The following is a 17,594-nucleotide window of genomic DNA, read 5'->3' as shown; positions in this document are numbered from 1 at the left end:
GGACACTCTTTTTTCAGCAGAAAAAATGGTTTGTACCGGTTTCCATTCTTCAGCAATCGGCATTACAAAATGGCTAAATTTCATGAAAATGGCGAAAAACGGAGAAAAAGAGCTTTTTGTAAAAGCATGCATTTCAAGCACGTGAGGCACCACTGCCACCTACTGGTCATTTTTTACATGATTTACAATGCAAACGGCTTATTTTCATTCACAGATTGCATCAGACCCTCCTCCTCTCTATGATGCAAAAAAAAAAAAAAAATAGACTACAAATATATCCTTGGGAGGCGGGGCCTAATTTTAAAAAGACGTACAAGTACGCCTTGTGGAATGAAAGCGTGAACTGCATGTTCCCGATACCTTTCGCAGCACTTTTTACTTTGGCAAGAGGTGAACAGCCTTAGTGTGGGTAGACGGTTGAGTGAGAGGGGGAAAACGTGTAGCCACGGGTGCGCACAGTAATGGTGATATCATTCCCTTTATTGTTAGCGTCGACTGTATATCAGCATTTGTGGAGTCGGATCAATTCAGCTGTTCTTCTGCATTGTGTCTCGGATCCAGTCAATATAGTTGGGAACTTTGGTAAAGTAGCGAACGCTGTCGTCACTGCAGCGATACGCCCAGCTGAAAATGCCTGCAGCCCAGTGCGATCCGTTGTACTTCACGGTGAAGGGCGTGCCACTGAGATCGTCGCACATGATAGTCGAAAGATCAGGGTGTCGGGCACAGAACATGCTGTTTGACAGTGGTGGCACGTTTGCGTGTAAGCTGAGGATGAGTTTGTCGCGTAACATGTGGCACGTGTTGTCATCAAGCGCGGTCCAGTCTATGTCCAACTGATCTTGTGGATCGGACTGAGATAGATGCACTAATAAGTCTAGGTTCAGAACTTTTCTGGAAAACAAGAGGAAAACCCACAAATCCCCAAATTATTGAAGATCATTTATCTTGGTCTCATTTTTCTATCCCATAAATCTCACATTTGAACAAGGGGTGTGTAAACTTTTCATGTGCACTTCTTCTATTTTACATAACAGAGTACCTGGCCACGGTTTGGAAAAAATGTGAAAGGTAGTTCCCCCCCCCTACATTATAAATTAAAACTGAAGTCAATACAATGCGGCAACACGTAAGGAATCATTTACTCCGGTTAAAAATCTTATTCAAACCAAAATATGTTTTTGATTTTAGCTGTGCACTTTTGAGAGTTGCTAGCATGAATTTCTTCACGTATTCATTTGTTTGAGACCATTTCAATTGGAAGGTGTTTCCAGACTTTTGAATGGTTCCGTAAATCTGGAATTAGAACAGGGGCGTGTATTCTTTTTATTTTCGTTGTGTAGGGTCATTTTTTTAATGACATAAATCTAATGTTTGAATAGGGGTGTCCAGACTTTTTATGAACATGGTTCTTGTACGATAGGAAAGCCCAAAAAAAAAGTGACCACACACACACGGTTAAAATGAGCAAATATTTACCCCACTGTGCCATGGTTGTGTAGGGTTTCAACGGTCGGCAAGCAGAGAGGCCTGACGGTTTCATTGAAGGTGAGCGGGTCTCTCAGTTTGATCAAGGCGATGTTGTGGTTCACGTTCAATTCGCGGTGGCGGTTGTAGCGGAAATCAGGGTGGACGTGAAATGAAGCCGCGTCCACAAAATTGAAGCTGCGCCTGGAAAGGTCGACCGCTCCCACTATTATCCGCACCTTGTCAACAAGGAGGGCAAAAGAAACAGCGCTTCAATTTGAGCAGTTTCACCCCTTTTGGATCAAAGTCAGTTCAAGCACGGTTGGCAGATGTCTCAAAGAGATTCTACCAAGCGACTGGATGTGATGTGTTCAAGCCAAGGTTGTTACCGTTTGCAAAAAAATAAAATAAAAGCTATTAAAGGACCGGCCATTCGCGAAACTCCTGAATTTCCCGATAGCAATCATTTTCAGAGATTCGTGTATTGAGAAACAAATCTCTGAATTCCCCCGTGTGCTCTTCACGCCCTAACAAAGACCCACGTTGATAAAACAGCTGGAAATGCCTGGCTTATGCTCGACTCTCTCCCCAAACCCTTTAAATCGGTTCTATACACTCTTAAAACTGCCGGGTGAGAATTAGGCCAAATTGGGTGACATGGCTAACCCAGTGCTGGGTCCAAAAGGGACCGAGCCAATGCTGGGTTATTTGTACCCAACGCATTGGATTAGTGGTATCGCCCGGCACAAAGGGTGACCAGCTTCACCCTTCAGACTGCCCAAATCTCATCTACAACCCAACCTTGGGTCAAAGTTATCCCAAGTCCTCAGCCCACCACTGGTGTGCGTCCCCCGCTTTACCTCATCTTTCACACTTCCATATTCATGGGCTACGTGCGCTGCAGTCAAGAGCCAGCGGTCGCCAATGACTGTGGCGCTCGCGTGCTCTTTTGGAGCAACCAGGAACGCTTGCCACGGGAAGCCACCTTCGGGAATCCCGTTGCCTTCATTTGGAACGCGAGGATCCAGCTGCCCACAGACTAGAATTAAAAAAAGAAAGAAGAAAAACAAAATGGGGGCAGGGGAGAACAATGATATCATGTCATATTCGAAATGAGAAGTGGCACATGGAACCTTGCGGCCATCCATGAGGTGTTCAATAAACCTCAGGAAAATGTATATCCCGACATATTTTTCTTTCAAATTTGAGGAAACGAATGGCAATCTTCTGTGATTTTTTTTCCCCACGATACAAATCCAATGTCTAGACCCTCCAATTACAGTACCAGCCAAAAGTTTGGAAACTGCTCCAAATGCAATGTTTGTCTTTGTTTGTCACACTGTCAAAACTGAAAGTCATCCAGACGACGCAGCAACTCCAAAGGAATAATGAACTCAAATTAACGATGTTCCTGAACCCCAAATGTGTTTTCGATTCTTCCAAGCAGGCACTTTTGGCCAAGATGATAGCTTTGCACATCTTGGTATTTCCTCCGTAAGCTTTACGACCTGGAAAGACTTTCATTTCACAGTAGTGCATTTTGGAGAATTGATAGCATGGACTTCTTGACCTCTCCATTTGTTTTGAGACCAGTTGAATTTGAAGGTGTTCCGAAACTTCTGACTGGTACTGTAAGTAACAAATAAAAAGCAACTATCCAATGGCCAAATAAATTTTCAGAATATCCGGTACAACCCTTTCAAGGCAGGGGTCCCCAACCGCCGGTATCGGTCCGCGGGTCATTTGGTGCCGGGCCGCACAGAAAGAAGAAATAACTGACATTCCTTCCGTTTTATTCATTTCGGAATCGGGAAAATGACCGGATTCTCTGTTATATCAGTCTACAGAATAATAATAATAGATGTCACTCTTGACGCAGGTGAATGCGCTTTTCAGTCACGTGACAGGTTAACGCATAAAAAAAACCAAACGTCTTTGAAAATGTTTTTCAGGAACTCAACTCAACTGTATTTAGAGAGCACTTTCAAACAGACAGGAGACAGAAGAGGAGCCTCCGACTTTCAAGAAAGTGAAGGCTACATTTTTATTTGCAGCGTATATTATTTTGAAGGCAAAAAAGGTTGGGGATCTCTGCTTTAAGGGTACAGTAAAGGTGCAAAGATTTTTTTTAAAAAATCATGTTGCAGTTAACATAACAGTACAGTACCTGGTGTGCAGAAAGGGGTTTGAACATTTGCCGTGTTGGATCTCCATTCTCCGCCTGCTTCACAAGTGAACGTCACTGGGGGGACACAGAGAACAAGTGAGATGGTCAGAAATATGGCTGGCTTCAGCGTTAGCGGTTGACAACACAATCCATCCACTTGACGTTGATTATTTTGATCTGAATTTCTTCTTGGATGCCGGTATTGGACTGAGCAGAACGCGCGCGAGAATGAGATATGTACCGTAGATCGAGCTCTCGTCGAAACCGGCTCCCCAACTCAATCCGTAGGAATCAAATGCCGATTCCTTTATCCGTCCCTGCACAGTACGTGAGGGAACCTACCTGGATTAGTTCAGTCAACCTTTTGGATTGGCGAATTCATCACCAACCGCGGTATTTTTCATCGGATCATTTTGAACTTCGTAAGGTAACAACATTGGCTTGGCGGAATGATGCTGTGCAGTACGGACGCGCGGAGCGACCAATGTGTAAACATTTTAACTGGCCAAATCGTTTGAGCGTCAAAAAGACTTCTGCCAGTATATACGTTGGACCCACTTGTCGGCTAAATGCTACAAACATTTCGCCAATCCTTCCACGGGTGTTGACGTCATTTACCTTAAAGCATTATGGGAAAATGCACCTCAACAAAATACTGTAACTCCAAAACACTGTTTACATCTTTACTTTTCGAACGTATTGGTATAATGTAGGCCAAAAGCTAAAAAAATTTTTTTTCGTTGGTAACTTTAGTATGCGCAAATGGAATTATAGCGAAAAATGCTCTAGCTTAGCTTAGCTAGCAATGCTTAGCTTTTAGCATGTTGGAACCTCCTTGCGTATAGGTACGCGTTGGCGGCTCCACCAGCGCAAACTATATCTGCGATAATAAACACCCATCAGTACTTAGGTCAACTGACGGCAAATGTGACAGACCTTTTTGGAACAACACTTGTATTTGTGTCCCATTAGATCAGCAGAGTTTTGTCATGATCCAACTGGCCAAAACATCGCACCGTTGTCGTGACCTTGGAGAGAGTACGCAGAATCACAGCCATACTGGATGACTGACAGGTATTCATTCGGAGTCCCAGACAAGTGCTTCATCCATCCATTTTGCAATGTTTCGGGTTCTCTACAGCGGAATTCTGCAAGGGAGACAGCAGAACAAGCAGATCAGCAATCGATACCGATGTCGGATGCAGTTTGGTCTTCAACATACCTTTGCAGTCCGGCAGGCGGTCACGCCACTGTCCGTTCTCTTGGCACGTAGTCGAGAAACTCTGCAGCAGTTGACCGCCCTGAGAAAGACATTTCTGACTGTGAATTGGAGCTGTCCAGGTTGCTCGCGTCGTTCGACGAGCAGGTCACTTTGTGAAAATTAACTTATCCAGTTCACGTCACGAGAAATTGTTTGACTCTCGTGGGAAAAATTCGTTTTTGAATTCAGTATGGATGTTATGTGCATCAACGATTGAATTGTATACTGCAGACTGCTTTGAAAGAGCACAAAGATCAAAGGGAGTGATGCAAATAGCATGACTTGCAAAATTCACGTGGAGATCAGCACAATAAGAAAAGATAAGAAAACCTTTATTAGTCTCGCAACGGAGAAATTCCCAATTCACAGCAGCAAAGTTATTAAAGGAAGAAGTAGAACAACAAAATATAGGAGCTGCTGGAAAGGCAGCAACTCTCGCGGCGCCATTTTGAAGTCAAAATAACAAAAATAACACAACACAACACATAGGACACAGACAGTCGTGCAATCTTCACCAATTTTCTGCATACAAAATAATAATCAGAATAGCATGCTAAGACATTTTTGGACTTGATTTCCCCCATAACTACAACAAATGTGAAATGTGTTTTGTTGTAAGTCGTAAAGGCACCCGTCAAAGACTTTTTTTAGTGCACAGTCAAAGAGAGAACGCTGCCATAACCTCCTAAGCGGAGGCCGTAGCGTTCGATCAGCAACTGCAAGAGTTTCAGCGTACCATCATCACTTTGTGTCCTTGGTGACATCGCACGAAAATACGATCCCCATAGAAGAATTCTGCCAGTGAAGAGGGGCCTCTGCCGTTAGCGACCCTGCCTGGATGCGGACATTGGACTTCTGGAGACCCCACCAACCCAAATCCAAAGGTTACGATGGGTCGAGAGCCCGCGTGGAGTCGCGCACGATGCCACTCACTGCGCGTGCTGAAGTGCAGGCTCCAGCCTCGACTCAGGCCTTTGCCGTCCATGCGGTAGTCCAGGCTGACCCTGCTGGAGTTAGTGTCAATCACCCCGGGGCTCCTGTCGCCGCACAGCTTGATGGGCTCACGGCCCGGGATGGTCACCTAAGCGAAGAGCAAGAAGAAGTTCAAAAACGGTCAGCCGACTGGCACGGAAGCTAGTGACCCGCGCTTACCCGAAGCCAGTGATAAGGGCAGATCGCGTCATGCTGCGGCACCGCGCTCTCGATGTGGAACTTGTCCGAGAAGTTGAGGGAGATGGAGTAGCCGGATTTCACTGAGATGTTGTAGCGGCAGGACACGGCGTGGGTTGGGGGGCGGTGGGGGTATCCCGGGCTGGACAGGTAGCCCTCTCGCTCGTCGAATATGTCCCTGTCGCAGAACCCTAGCAAAGGACAAAGGAGTTGGGCGCAGCAAATCCCTTCCACTTGCAACCCCCCCCCCCCCACCAGGCCTGAAAAGCCGCTTTGGTCGTCAAATGGGCAATCCCGTTCGTGCCTTGGACGCAATTTGAAAGCATCCAAGTTGCTTCTGGCAGATCATCTCGAGCAGGAGGCAGCAATCCTTTTGAAAGTGAGAGATACTTCTTGGGGACCGATGAAGCCAGGAATGAGCGGCGGTACCTCTCCTTCTTGCAGCGCGGGTGCATCGGTCTCTGGCTGAAGGAGCTGCCCAGTGCTGTCAAGGTGGCCCGGAGCGGGTGGGAGGGTCTGTCCATCATAGCTGTTAGCTTAGCTAGCATCCTCCTGTTGCGAACCGCCTCCAGAGTGTCCAGGGGGAGCAGCCCAGGACAGACCTGGCCCTCCTGAGCAGTCGCTCCAGTCTCTCTCGGTCCCGGGCTGAGATGCTGCCTGACCAGTAGACTATGCCATCGTGAATGGCTGAGGCCACCACAGAGTCATAGAAGGTCTGAAGGAGTGACCCCTGAGCCCCACAAGACCTCCATTTTGATGATTTGCAGCGGGGCTCCATCCCGATTGGCTGCAAGTAGTTCATACATTTTGGATATGGATTTTTTTTTTTTTTGGTGGTAGGTTTTTCTCCCCCATCACTTGTGTTCAACGCGGTGATACACCATCACCAAATGAAAAACAGCACTTCACCCCAACTATTGGCCTGCTGAAGAATGATCGGGGCCACATGCATCACAAAGATAAACGGGATTTAATGACAGCGTTTTGTGTTACGAGGCAGACTTCATCCAGCTCAATCCGGACCACCCCAGGGGGCCAGGGAACATAATGGGGGACTGGCAATGTGGGGACAGCAAGGCAGTCGGGGTGCAATAGTGCAGATGGAAACTCCGACCTGATAGGTACGGTACATGTCTGGCTGGTAAAGAGTTGTTTAGTTGCGGTGTATTCTTTTTCAGACGATCAAGAGAGAATATTTCGGGAGCTCTTACCATTTGTTTTGCTGTCGAACTGTCGCCAGGGCTCAAAGGCCACCAAACACAGAAACCTAGAGCAAGGGTGAGAGAGCCAAAGTTGAATCCGTTTCTCAAAGTTAGGCAAATAAGATAAACACGAAGGCTTTGAAAAAGATTCAAACGCTACATTTTCTTCACAAAACTAAAAAAAAAAAAAAAAAAAGCTAAAGCTTACACTAAAACTAAGAAAAAAATTACATTAAGCACCCTGCCACACCCCCCAAAAAATTATAAAAACCAACAAACTTGTTCGAAAACTGAATTCAACATCAATGCATCCATCCATTTTCTAATCCACTGGATCAGCGGGCCGCCCCAAATTAAAAACAAACTCAAAAATCCAAATGAAAACAAAATGAAAAATCTGAAATTATAATAACCCCGCACAAGAGGAAATGTACTGTACTTTAACCGTAAACAGAACAAGTACACTGTACTGGAGTAAAAATATATAAATCAATAAAACGGGTTGAAATGACTGATGCACAGCACACTTGATTGCAACTCACCCCATGAAACAAGCGCCCCACTCCATTTTGAGATCTGCTGTGTCCCGAGCTCGTCGGCCAGCACTTCTGGCACGACGTGAAGCGCTGGTGTCAAAGTCTGCCGCCAATGTTTGGCAAACCTCAACATGATTGCCAGGAACTTCCCCCGGTTATGCAGTCGATGCCCCCAAATGACCGCCTCATTTCGATGGTGAAAGGAGAACATTTGACAACATTTCCAAAAATACAAGAGAAAGAAGGCTGTTTGGAATGGGAACATGGCAACATTTGAGGCTTCGCTCGAAGGGAGTGATTAAATTTTTTTTTTTAAAAAATCATAATTTTCAAAGGCTCAATTTAAGTAACGTGTGAAATGCACGGTTGTGACCCTGAGACGAACAACACAGAGATGAACAACCATCCACGCCCACACTCACCCCTAGGGACAATTTACAGTGCTCCATTCACATGCCATGCATATTTTTGGAATGTGGGTGGAAAACCGGAACACCCGGAGAAAACCCACACAGGCCCGGGGAGAACATGCAAACTCCACACAGGAAACCCACAACCTCTGCACTGTAAGGTTGACGCGCTAACCACTGGACCACCGGGCCGCTAACATTTGCAATTTTATCTGTCTATTAATATTCTGTGCGGAGAGGAAAAAAGTGCAGTTGTGTCGCATTGTGGGTCTCGGCAGCCAGCATCAACATTTCTCAGGCCCTCAGCGGCGGCGGCGGAAACACTCGCAGGCTGCACCGCGCTAACAAAAGGGGGGGAGCGGATTGAAGGTGGGGAGGGCAGGAAGGAAATAAGAGGGGACCAAAAAATAAATAAAAGACAGTAAATGAGATGGCAAAATGAGGGGCGGTGGGAGGGGGGCGGGTTTCCACAATGTGGGACGACGGGGTCGACGTGGGGGAAACTTGTTCATTTGCACACATCAGGGCGAAGAAAACCTCCGAGGACAGCGCTTGAGGAGATCCGAGTGCAAATGGCGGACGCCAAGTGCAACGCTGAGGAGAAGTACTTGAGTCGAGCTGGAAGATGTTGCGATCGCTGCCCAGCAGGTCAGTCGGAGAGCCCGCTTCGGGATCTGCCGAAGCGGGCGTCGCCTCACGCTTTGCGGTGGCCCGTTTTTCACCCTCGGCAGGAAGTTTCGTGCGAGCCGACTGCGACCGCGCCGCCGAGACTCGCTGCGACGCCTGCGGACGAGGATTCTACACAGCCGCCAGAAATCACCTGACTCGATGCCGTGTGTGCAAGTCCTGCAGTGCCAGTAAGTTGCGCTGCCGCTTTCCCGATTGCTTGATTTTAAAAGTAACTATGCGATATTATATTACATGTTACATTCCAAAAAACAATTTATCTTCAGTTTTGTCAACAGTTGTATTGGAAAAGTAACCTAGTTACTCTACCGATGACTTGATTCCAAGTGAGATTTGAAGAGATTGTAATATTTATCAGCAGATACCGAGAACTCTGCTTAACATTTAAAAAAAATAAAAAATAATTTTGTTACATGCAACGGCGCGCAAAAGTGCGTCAGTGGCCGGACTGTCGGACTTGGTGTAAAAAAATGTCACCAGCCGATGACTTGATTTTTCGACGCGATCGATTGTTTCGACGAGGCTGCCTTGCTTGCAGGCAACAACCATATGACGGCGGAAGCGTGCGCGGCTGACAGGAACACGCTATGCAAATGCGTGTCGGGCTTCTTCTGCAGCGGTGATCCCTGCGACCACTGCATGCCCGCAACCTCCTGCCCTCTGGGGTCAGGGGTCAAGGTTCAAAGTAGGCCCTTCATCAACTTGTGTTATCTTCAATTCCCATTTCCACGAGTGAAAGGAATATGTATTTATTTACAGCAGGCGGCGCCAACGATACGATCTGCGCACCGTGTGGTAACGGAACGTACAGCAACGTGTCCGACTCCCACTCAGCCTGCCAAACACACACCAGGTCAAAAAATCTCTTCTGTGTGTATCGTTTTCAATTGTTGTCGTCAGGGAAAGAATGTGCGTCTCGTCTCCCTCAGTCCGTCTAGGATGATAGTTTCAGGTCTAGCTTCTGCTCATCTGTTGGTACCTTATCCCCGCAAAGGGTGTTTTCTTCAGGGACCTCACCGAATTCCATTTTTTTAAAATCATCACAAGTACCGAAATATAAACCGAGAGACGCTCACGTTGAGGGATGATGGGCGCTTTCACATTTGCACCTGGTAATCGAGACCAGGACTTTTGCGTTTCAATTATTTGAACTTTTGTGTGTAATAAATGTTCATTTATATAACAATAAAATCTCTGATGCCATGTAACATTTACTTTTTTAATAAATAAACTTTGAGGGGAAAATGAATGAGAAAAGGACTAGAACAAGAATAAAAACTATATCTGCGATCAAATTAATCATGTGAATGTAGCACGCGCGGTACGTAGTGCCAGCTCCATTTGGGCCACAAGCTTTGGCTATTTCACTAAAAATATGCTTAAATATAGTTCTGACAACAATGTGTGTGAATATATATCTATATAGATATACATTGTAACAATGGTAAAGCCGGGCGGGCACTTACCTTGATTTGATTCGGTGGCATGAAAATGGACTTCTCGGTGCTGGTTTTTGGGGCACCGATATCTCGGGCCCCACCTTGGTCCCATCTCCTGCAAACAAAACAATGTCAAAAATGTAAAACGTTTAATGAGAGTCAACGGGTCAAGATTTGCGCGTCACTAAATCAGACAGCGGAGATGAACGGATTAAGTTTACTCATCATGAACCACAAACTCTTTATGCTGCGCATCCAAAAATAAATGGGCCGAGTGGTGCGGCGATGCTCCGGGAGCCACTTTTGACCAGCTGCAAATGCTCATGGGACCTCCAAAGTTCAACATTATTCCATTATGCTAGCTGAGTTTCAAGTTGTTCTAATTTAAATAACATTATTTTCCATCATAGGAGCTCATCTAAACATCTCAACTAAATCCAAGCCTGCCAACATAATATCGGCAATGTTGTCATGCAAAATTTCACATTCCTGCTATACAATTATATTCAGGCATTTGTTTGACAATGCGTGTGGTTGCCCACAGATGTGAGGACTTGGGTCGAGTGCTGAAAACTGCAGGAACCTCTACCGCTGACGCCATCTGTGGAGATTTCAAAACTGGTGGGAAACATTTTGACATGCATTGTCATCTTCCAGGCTCCCTTCTGTGCTGTTAGCGTGTGGCCAGGATGGAACTAGATTTTCTTTTACTGATGAGTTTGCCAGATTACATCCCACAAGATGTTACTAAATTGCCTCTTTCAGGAAGCATGAGCCCTTTTTTTGTGTCTGTAACTTTTTTGCGACTCTTATTCCAAAGGAAGGAGGGGCCTCAACAAGGTGTGTTGTTGACGAGGTTAAGACAGTGTTTCGGTTTTATGTATTTTTAACGATATCTCATAATATACATTAATAATAATGCCCACCATAAGATTTACCTACAGCCGTCATTTTCTGGAAGTGTAAAAAACAGGAGTAAAGAGGGCTGACTCTAAATAATCTTCAGCAAAAAGTAGGCTGTGCTATCGTACTTACCCTTTTCACTCTTCTTCTTTCAACTTAACACAGTGCCAAACTAGTTTGCTGCCATCTGTTGGTTGACACTGAAATTATACCCCAAAATAAACACGAGGCAGAACAAAACACTGTAGTTTCGTGGGCATCGCCCAAAAAATTAGCAAAATAGCGGGACTGCCAACCCGGAACCCGCGACTTTGGGTGGGTGGGGGTTCCTGTAAAATAATACGGAATTGGATTTAGTGAAAAGAATAAGAAATAAATAAATAATCTGAGCATTTACTTTCGGCCATGTTGCGCAGCCCTAATGAACAGTCCATTTTCTTTTGCAGGCTGCCCCTGGATTTTACCTGCAGGCTTGTGGCTGGGCTTTGTTCTGACCATTCTCGTCATTTTAGGGTTGATGTCGTGGAAGGCCAAATGCAAATCAATCAAAACAGGTGCGTCAATGCAGCAATTCAAACGCGTGCTTCTTTTTGACGCTTCCGTTCCAAGGTCTGCCGCGTGCCTGTTGCAGACATCCGCCCACTGCTTCCTTTACTGGCTGCCTATATTTAAAATAATAATAAAACACTCCGAGTGTGGTTACAACTGAATATCCAGCCACGTAGCCCGATTACTTACTCATTTAAATAGGCAGGACGCTCCAAAACAATTGCGCTATGTCATTCTTGTCATTGTACCTTTTCACGCACATGAAATTTAAGTAACATGACAAAGTGAATGAGGAAACCACATCCTGCGCATTTTCAACGTGACACAATAATTCGGCGGTCATGTGACTCACCTATCGCACCGGCAGCTGACTCATAACGACACTTACATATGTGCCACAGGTTGTTTTGACTGACATTTACTGTGAATGCCAATTTTGCACTGGCGTGGGTGTGTGAAAAAACCTTACACCGTCTCTTGTGGTCACATTAAGATTTAGAGGCAATTTGACGGACTCATTATTTGCACATTTTTCCTCTGTCAAAAAAAATAAATCCTGGCCCGCAAAGGTGACATGGAAGAAAAATGACTTTGCCCTCCCTTGCAAATATTGCCAAAAAAGACTGGTAAAAGAACTCATTCAAGTCATTGACTTCAGTGAAAGCAAAAAAAAAAAAAAAAAGACTCACACATTGAATTCTGCATGTGGTATCCACAGCCAGGACGAATGTTGCCATTCCTGAGCCGAGGACCATCATGGCGAGTTTGGTGGAATCTCCCATGCAGACCCACAAAACCTTTGCTCAGAGTGAGACGACGAAGGCCTGCCAATTTACTCTGCTCGACCTGGGTAATAAACAACATAATGGCAATTATTCAGTAAACCTTGAGAACTCATATCTATATATGTATCTCTCTCTATAATATATATATATACACGCACACAAACACAATTACCCGTTTTTTTAACTTAAAAAAACGAATAAACGAATTAAATGAATGAAAGCGAAACTAATTTTAAAAACAAACACTAAGACGAGATAAAAACTCACTATGACGAAACATCCCAAACTACCATGACCTTGGTCTGTAGTGAATTTTTAACGCGAGTTTGACTTCGCAACTTCACTTTTCAACAAAAATCTATTGATTTTGTTCGACCTTTTCAGACGCACCTTTCGACTAACATGGAAAAAAATGAGAGCGGCATGACACGTTCTAAAATTTGGTCTACCGCTAAACCAATGAGCCCACAATCGATGAAAATTAGGCGTGACGGCGACACTTAAACGTGCGTTTGTAAACCGCGTGGGCGGAAGTGACACTTTGACGAGTCGTCATTTTTGTGCTCAATCTCCAGATGAAAGCGCCAACATCTGCAGGACGGAGCACAACAGGGACCTTCCGCTCACTCTTCAGAGCAACTCTTCGGACCAGCGCAACGGGACCGATGCGTACCACCAGAGCCACTTGGAGCCGCAGGAGGACGAGTGGTGTGGAACATGAGTGCGATGTACTTGGACCACAGAAGAACATTGACGCAAACACATGAACATTCATGGCAACGAACGAACACTTGTGGGCGTTACTGGCCCCTGCAGGCCTTTTACTGGAACTTGCTCTCATGACAACGTCAGGTGCCGGTTGATACGGAGCAGGATCATCTGTATCGATTTATTGCTCCAGTGTTCCTCGCATATTTGTGATTCCATATTTTCAAAATACTATTTGCAGCTTTCTAGTTCGAGCTGACCGTCTGTTATTTGCTGAAAAATATCGTGGAACTTGAAGTGTGTTGAAGTGATGGCCATGAGTCTTAAAAAAAACTCTGAACAGCATCTGTAGGCAATTACAAACATTTTATCTGATTTAAAATTCTGGCCATTCTCGGGGAAACTCTCATGAAATGGTTGTTATTTCCCAAATGGTAAATGCCATATTTTTCTATGAAGCCTCTTGAACCTGAGAGTCCAAACGTCATCAGATTTTGGTTGTTTTTTTTTTCAAAACAGTTGTTGTCAAGTCGTGCGCATGGGGAAAAATGTCCAAATATTAAATTGCCTTTGCTTTGTCACTCAGTTGGTACCATCATACACAAAATAATTCAATTACATCACAGACACACACGTACCTTGACTATTGTCAATACTCACTAAAACTATACAGTGGAACTCGCATATTCACGGTTCAACATTTGCGAGTTGACCTGTTTGCAGCTTTTTAAAAAACAAATCTTCCATTGTTCCATTGAAAGTCACTTGTGATTTTCTGTAACATGGGGGGGGGGGGGGGGGGGGGGGATTGACGGCAAAATAATGTCTCTGATGTGTATGATATTGAGTGTAATGGAGCATCGCTTTTATCGGGACAACAGTTATCCTTGATTATAAACCACGGCCAAAAATCAAAAATACAGTGGTGCCTTGAGATACAAGCGGCTTCACTTTGAGTCCTTTGAGATACAAGCCATCGCTCGGCCAGTGGAATCCGTGCAAAAATTCGAGATACGCGTGTGCTTCAGACCAGTCAGCACTAGATGGCATCAGCCAACTTCACACATCTGACCACCGTCAACCGTTTGATTTCCTTGCACTGAAAGGACAATATCAGATGGTGGCGCTAATCCAATCAAATCTAAAAGCAGCCACGTTGATTTGTTTTTGAAAGTTAGCGGGAGAGCATCCAGACTGTGCGCATGCTAGCTCTAGCCCATGATAGTTTCTCTAAATAAGAACGTAACATAACATCAAAACCGGTACAGTTCCATCAGAACAGCACAAGTAAATGTCGCTAAACCGATCTACGACCGCTAGTTGGCGCCGTGACTGCATGGATCCAGCAATTTGAGGTTGGGCTAACACCGAGGCGCTGGCCTCTCGAGCGCTAACGGCTGCGTCGCTCAGCGTACAGGGACTGTACATTGCGTTTCTGCGTGCTCGGTTCAAAGCTGTTTGGAGATGTTCATTGGGGCCTTGTTAGACTTTCAAAGTGTTTTTGCATCGTTTGTGTTGTTTCATTTTTAAAACTATTAATTTAGTCCATCCTAATCACTTTCAGGGGAGTATCGGAGACATTTGCCGCTTGCGATGGGGCAGGGCCCCTGTCACATGGGAGTAGCGGGTGTCCACTGTTTTCAGAGACTTCAATCGACCTTCTTGAACACCTGCTTGGCAACGACGCCTTCCACTCTCATCTCCTGCGGAGAAGGAAAGAGGCCATGAGGGGAAGACCACGGAGGTGTTTAATTAAGAGTGACAATCAAAAAGACACAATCTCGAACACAAAAGGAGCGTCGGTCGACGACGGGATTATACGCAAAACAAAGTTCTGCTGCCCCCACCCCCATCGTCATTTGACCCCGTTATCTTTTCCCTGCCTGCTTACGCCCCCCCCCCCCCCTTATTGAAAAAAAAATCCTTCACCGGGTCCTTTTTGGGCCGGATTTGATTTTGGAAAAAGACCCATGTCATTTGTTGGTAGGGTGGCAAAAAGGCAGGAATCGTTTCAATACATTTCCAGTGGAAGTTGAAGACGCGAGTGTTTGGGGAACTTTTGGCTAGTTTAATATAGCAAATATTACATGATTGGACTGTTGGTCATGGAAATGCTCATTGGGCGCAAATAAGGAGATAGAAATGTGGTTGGGGATTTTTTTTCCCCCTCTCACCAGATGCAGCTTGTTGCCATCCAGCCAGTGCGTCCACCCTCGACCTTCCTTCTCGCCGCGCTGTACGCAAACCAGCTTGTCCCCTTCCCAGCTCACGGTGGTCTGCGGGGGGATGGGGGTGGGGGGGATTCAAAGACATGCTGTGAGGACAAGAGCACATGCACTCCGCATGTTAAGTAGTTTGCACCTTTCAAACCCCCTTTCATCTTGCTTCCGAGCTGGCTTCTTTTCCAGAATGCTCTTGCAATTGTTTCTGCTCAGAATTTTCAAAGCTTTCCCAAACTCAAATTTGAAGTACCTACAGCATAACAGACGATGGCACTAAATTGTGAGCATTTTAACTGATGTGCAAAGTTTCACAGAGCACCATAATGGACACCCCAAAAGGTTTCACCATCATCATCCATCCATCCATCCATCATCTGTCTACTTTTTTGTGGGTCTCACTCATGACGGTCGACATGCAACAAGCTTTGAGCTAGATTTGTTTTGTTCTTCCTACTACGTCTGTAGGACGAGTTTGAAAAGGACTCCTTAAAAGGGTCAAAACCACCACTTTAAAAACAAGATGGCAGACTATCTGTGTATTTTCGGGCATAGGATCTTGAGATTTTTTTGTGGGTCTACTCATGACGGACATGTCTACTAATATTTATACTGCTAAGTGAAACTGGCTCCGGAGACTGAATTTTCAAAAGAGCCGAAGCCGACCCGTCTTTGTAATTGTTTTCATTGGGAGTGTTTCTCTCTCAGACACACACACACACACACACCAGTGGCTATTGTGAGCTGAACCACAGGAGGCAGCTGCAACACCAAATCCCCGCAGGAGGCCCGGCTGACTTTGCTCATAGAAAAACACAAAGCCATTTTGTATCACATCCCCTACCCAACGTTGCAGAACCAACCTGACACGTGCGACCATCCACGGGGCCCAGGTCTTCTGCAAACTCTTGTCCGATGACAAAGTCCATGTTGAAGTTTTTGAAGGTGGTGAGAGTGCGGATCGTCATGGCCCCCGTGGCCAGATTGTGGCTGATGTCCTTGGTGGGCTTCAGGAGACATACGATCTTCCTCAGAGCAAAGTTGATGTCTAAGGAAGGAGGAGGGCACTTGAATGGAAAGCTCTGCGAGTGTGCGTGCGTGCGTGCGTGTGTGTGTGAGAGCGTGCATGCGAGGTCACACAGAGGACAGGGTGATGAGCTCAGTCCTTGAATGTCCAGCTGCAAATGGAGATTACGACATTATTGAAGTAAAGGCCGTTTCTTTTCTTTTTTTTTTAAGAGCACTCAGGCGCATCTAGAAATGAGGACAGTATTAAATTCAAGGGTGGGACCCCCTTTCAAGAGGGAACATGCAAACTCCACACAAGAGCCTGGAATCGAACCCATGACCTCTGTCGTGTGGGGTGGATGTGCTAATAGTTTAGCTGCATAGCTTATGCCAAATCAACTACCTTGATCAGTTTTCCTGGACTCAAATTTTTGCAAGAGTTTTGTGCAGGAATTTTTTTTTATATCTTTGCATGATGTGGCCAGGTGAAATCGTCTGGCGGGCCAATTCTGGCCCACGAGCCACAGGTTTCCCCAGCCCACATCTTTAACAGCAGTAAAGCAACACATGTTGTGTAAAATATCGTCCAGGATGAGCATACAATGCAAAAAATAAAAATAAAAATAAAAATCTCACCTAACGCAGCGAGGTAGGCGTCCATGTTGTCCTGTTCCACCATGTGAAAAACACCAGAGTAGTCAGGTTTGGACATGCTGGCTTGGTCCTGTACCCCACCGGCTGAGTGAAACGCTGAGAGATGTTTCAGGCAGCAAAGTGTGCAGCGGCAACTGAGAATTGGGAGCTGGAAAGCAGTTGATTCCGAGAAGCAGCAACGAGTGACTCACAAAAGGCTCACGGCTTCTTTTTTCACTCATGCCAGAGTTTGGAAGGAGGGAAGAAAGGAGGGAGGGAGGAGGGTTCATTCAATCTTCTTTCCGTTTGCCTTTCACTCAAAGGGGGTGGGGCCTAAGAGCCGAAAAATGAGAAGGAGGGAGGAGCGTGTTGCTGGACGGAGGAGTGGACCCCTCCCCTCGAAATAGGACCTCGATTCAAAAAAGGTTCTCAATTCAAAAACTGTTTTAT

The 17,594-nt window shown here is 45.5% G+C and overlaps 3 protein-coding genes across 3 annotated transcripts; 1 reads left to right on the top strand and 2 right to left on the bottom strand.

Annotated features, from left to right (window-relative positions):
• Positions 1 to 459: 459 nt before the first annotated feature.
• LOC147204269 (complement C1r-A subcomponent-like) lies at positions 460 to 7,951 on the bottom strand. Its single transcript, XM_086113035.1, has 11 exons — positions 7,810 to 7,951; positions 7,277 to 7,332; positions 6,048 to 6,256; positions 5,829 to 5,976; positions 5,632 to 5,750; positions 4,857 to 4,935; positions 4,651 to 4,782; positions 3,635 to 3,709; positions 2,328 to 2,506; positions 1,480 to 1,706; positions 460 to 894 (listed from the first exon to the last, which is right to left on the bottom strand). Exons 1-11 carry the CDS (start codon positions 7,833 to 7,835, stop codon positions 528 to 530), a joined length of 1,617 nt encoding a protein of 538 aa, XP_085969161.1. The 5' UTR covers positions 7,836 to 7,951; the 3' UTR covers positions 460 to 527.
• Positions 7,952 to 8,638: 687 nt separating this feature from the next.
• On the top strand, positions 8,639 to 13,865 carry LOC147204268 (tumor necrosis factor receptor superfamily member 5). Its single transcript, XM_086113037.1, has 8 exons — positions 8,639 to 8,861; positions 8,945 to 9,070; positions 9,439 to 9,585; positions 9,660 to 9,753; positions 10,884 to 10,960; positions 11,689 to 11,796; positions 12,510 to 12,641; positions 13,152 to 13,865. The coding sequence occupies exons 1-8, from the start codon at positions 8,639 to 8,641 to the stop codon at positions 13,295 to 13,297; spliced, it is 1,053 nt and encodes a 350-aa protein (XP_085969163.1). The 3' UTR covers positions 13,298 to 13,865.
• rbp5 (retinol binding protein 1a, cellular) lies at positions 13,632 to 17,431 on the bottom strand. Its single transcript, XM_086113038.1, has 4 exons — positions 17,148 to 17,431; positions 16,367 to 16,551; positions 15,459 to 15,560; positions 13,632 to 14,987 (listed from the first exon to the last, which is right to left on the bottom strand). Exons 1-4 carry the CDS (start codon positions 17,221 to 17,223, stop codon positions 14,934 to 14,936), a joined length of 417 nt encoding a protein of 138 aa, XP_085969164.1. The 5' UTR covers positions 17,224 to 17,431; the 3' UTR covers positions 13,632 to 14,933.
• Between the last annotated feature and the right edge of the window lie 163 nt (positions 17,432 to 17,594).

The sequence above is a fragment of the Hippocampus guttulatus genome, chromosome 6 (genome assembly GCF_054856545.1).
Source record: "Hippocampus guttulatus isolate MCC_2025c chromosome 6, RoL_Hgut_1.0, whole genome shotgun sequence".
NCBI classification, from domain to species: Eukaryota; Metazoa; Chordata; class Actinopteri; order Syngnathiformes; family Syngnathidae; genus Hippocampus; species Hippocampus guttulatus.
The sequence above is the reverse complement of the archived record's forward strand: the minus strand, read 5'-3'. Positions and strand labels throughout refer to the sequence as shown.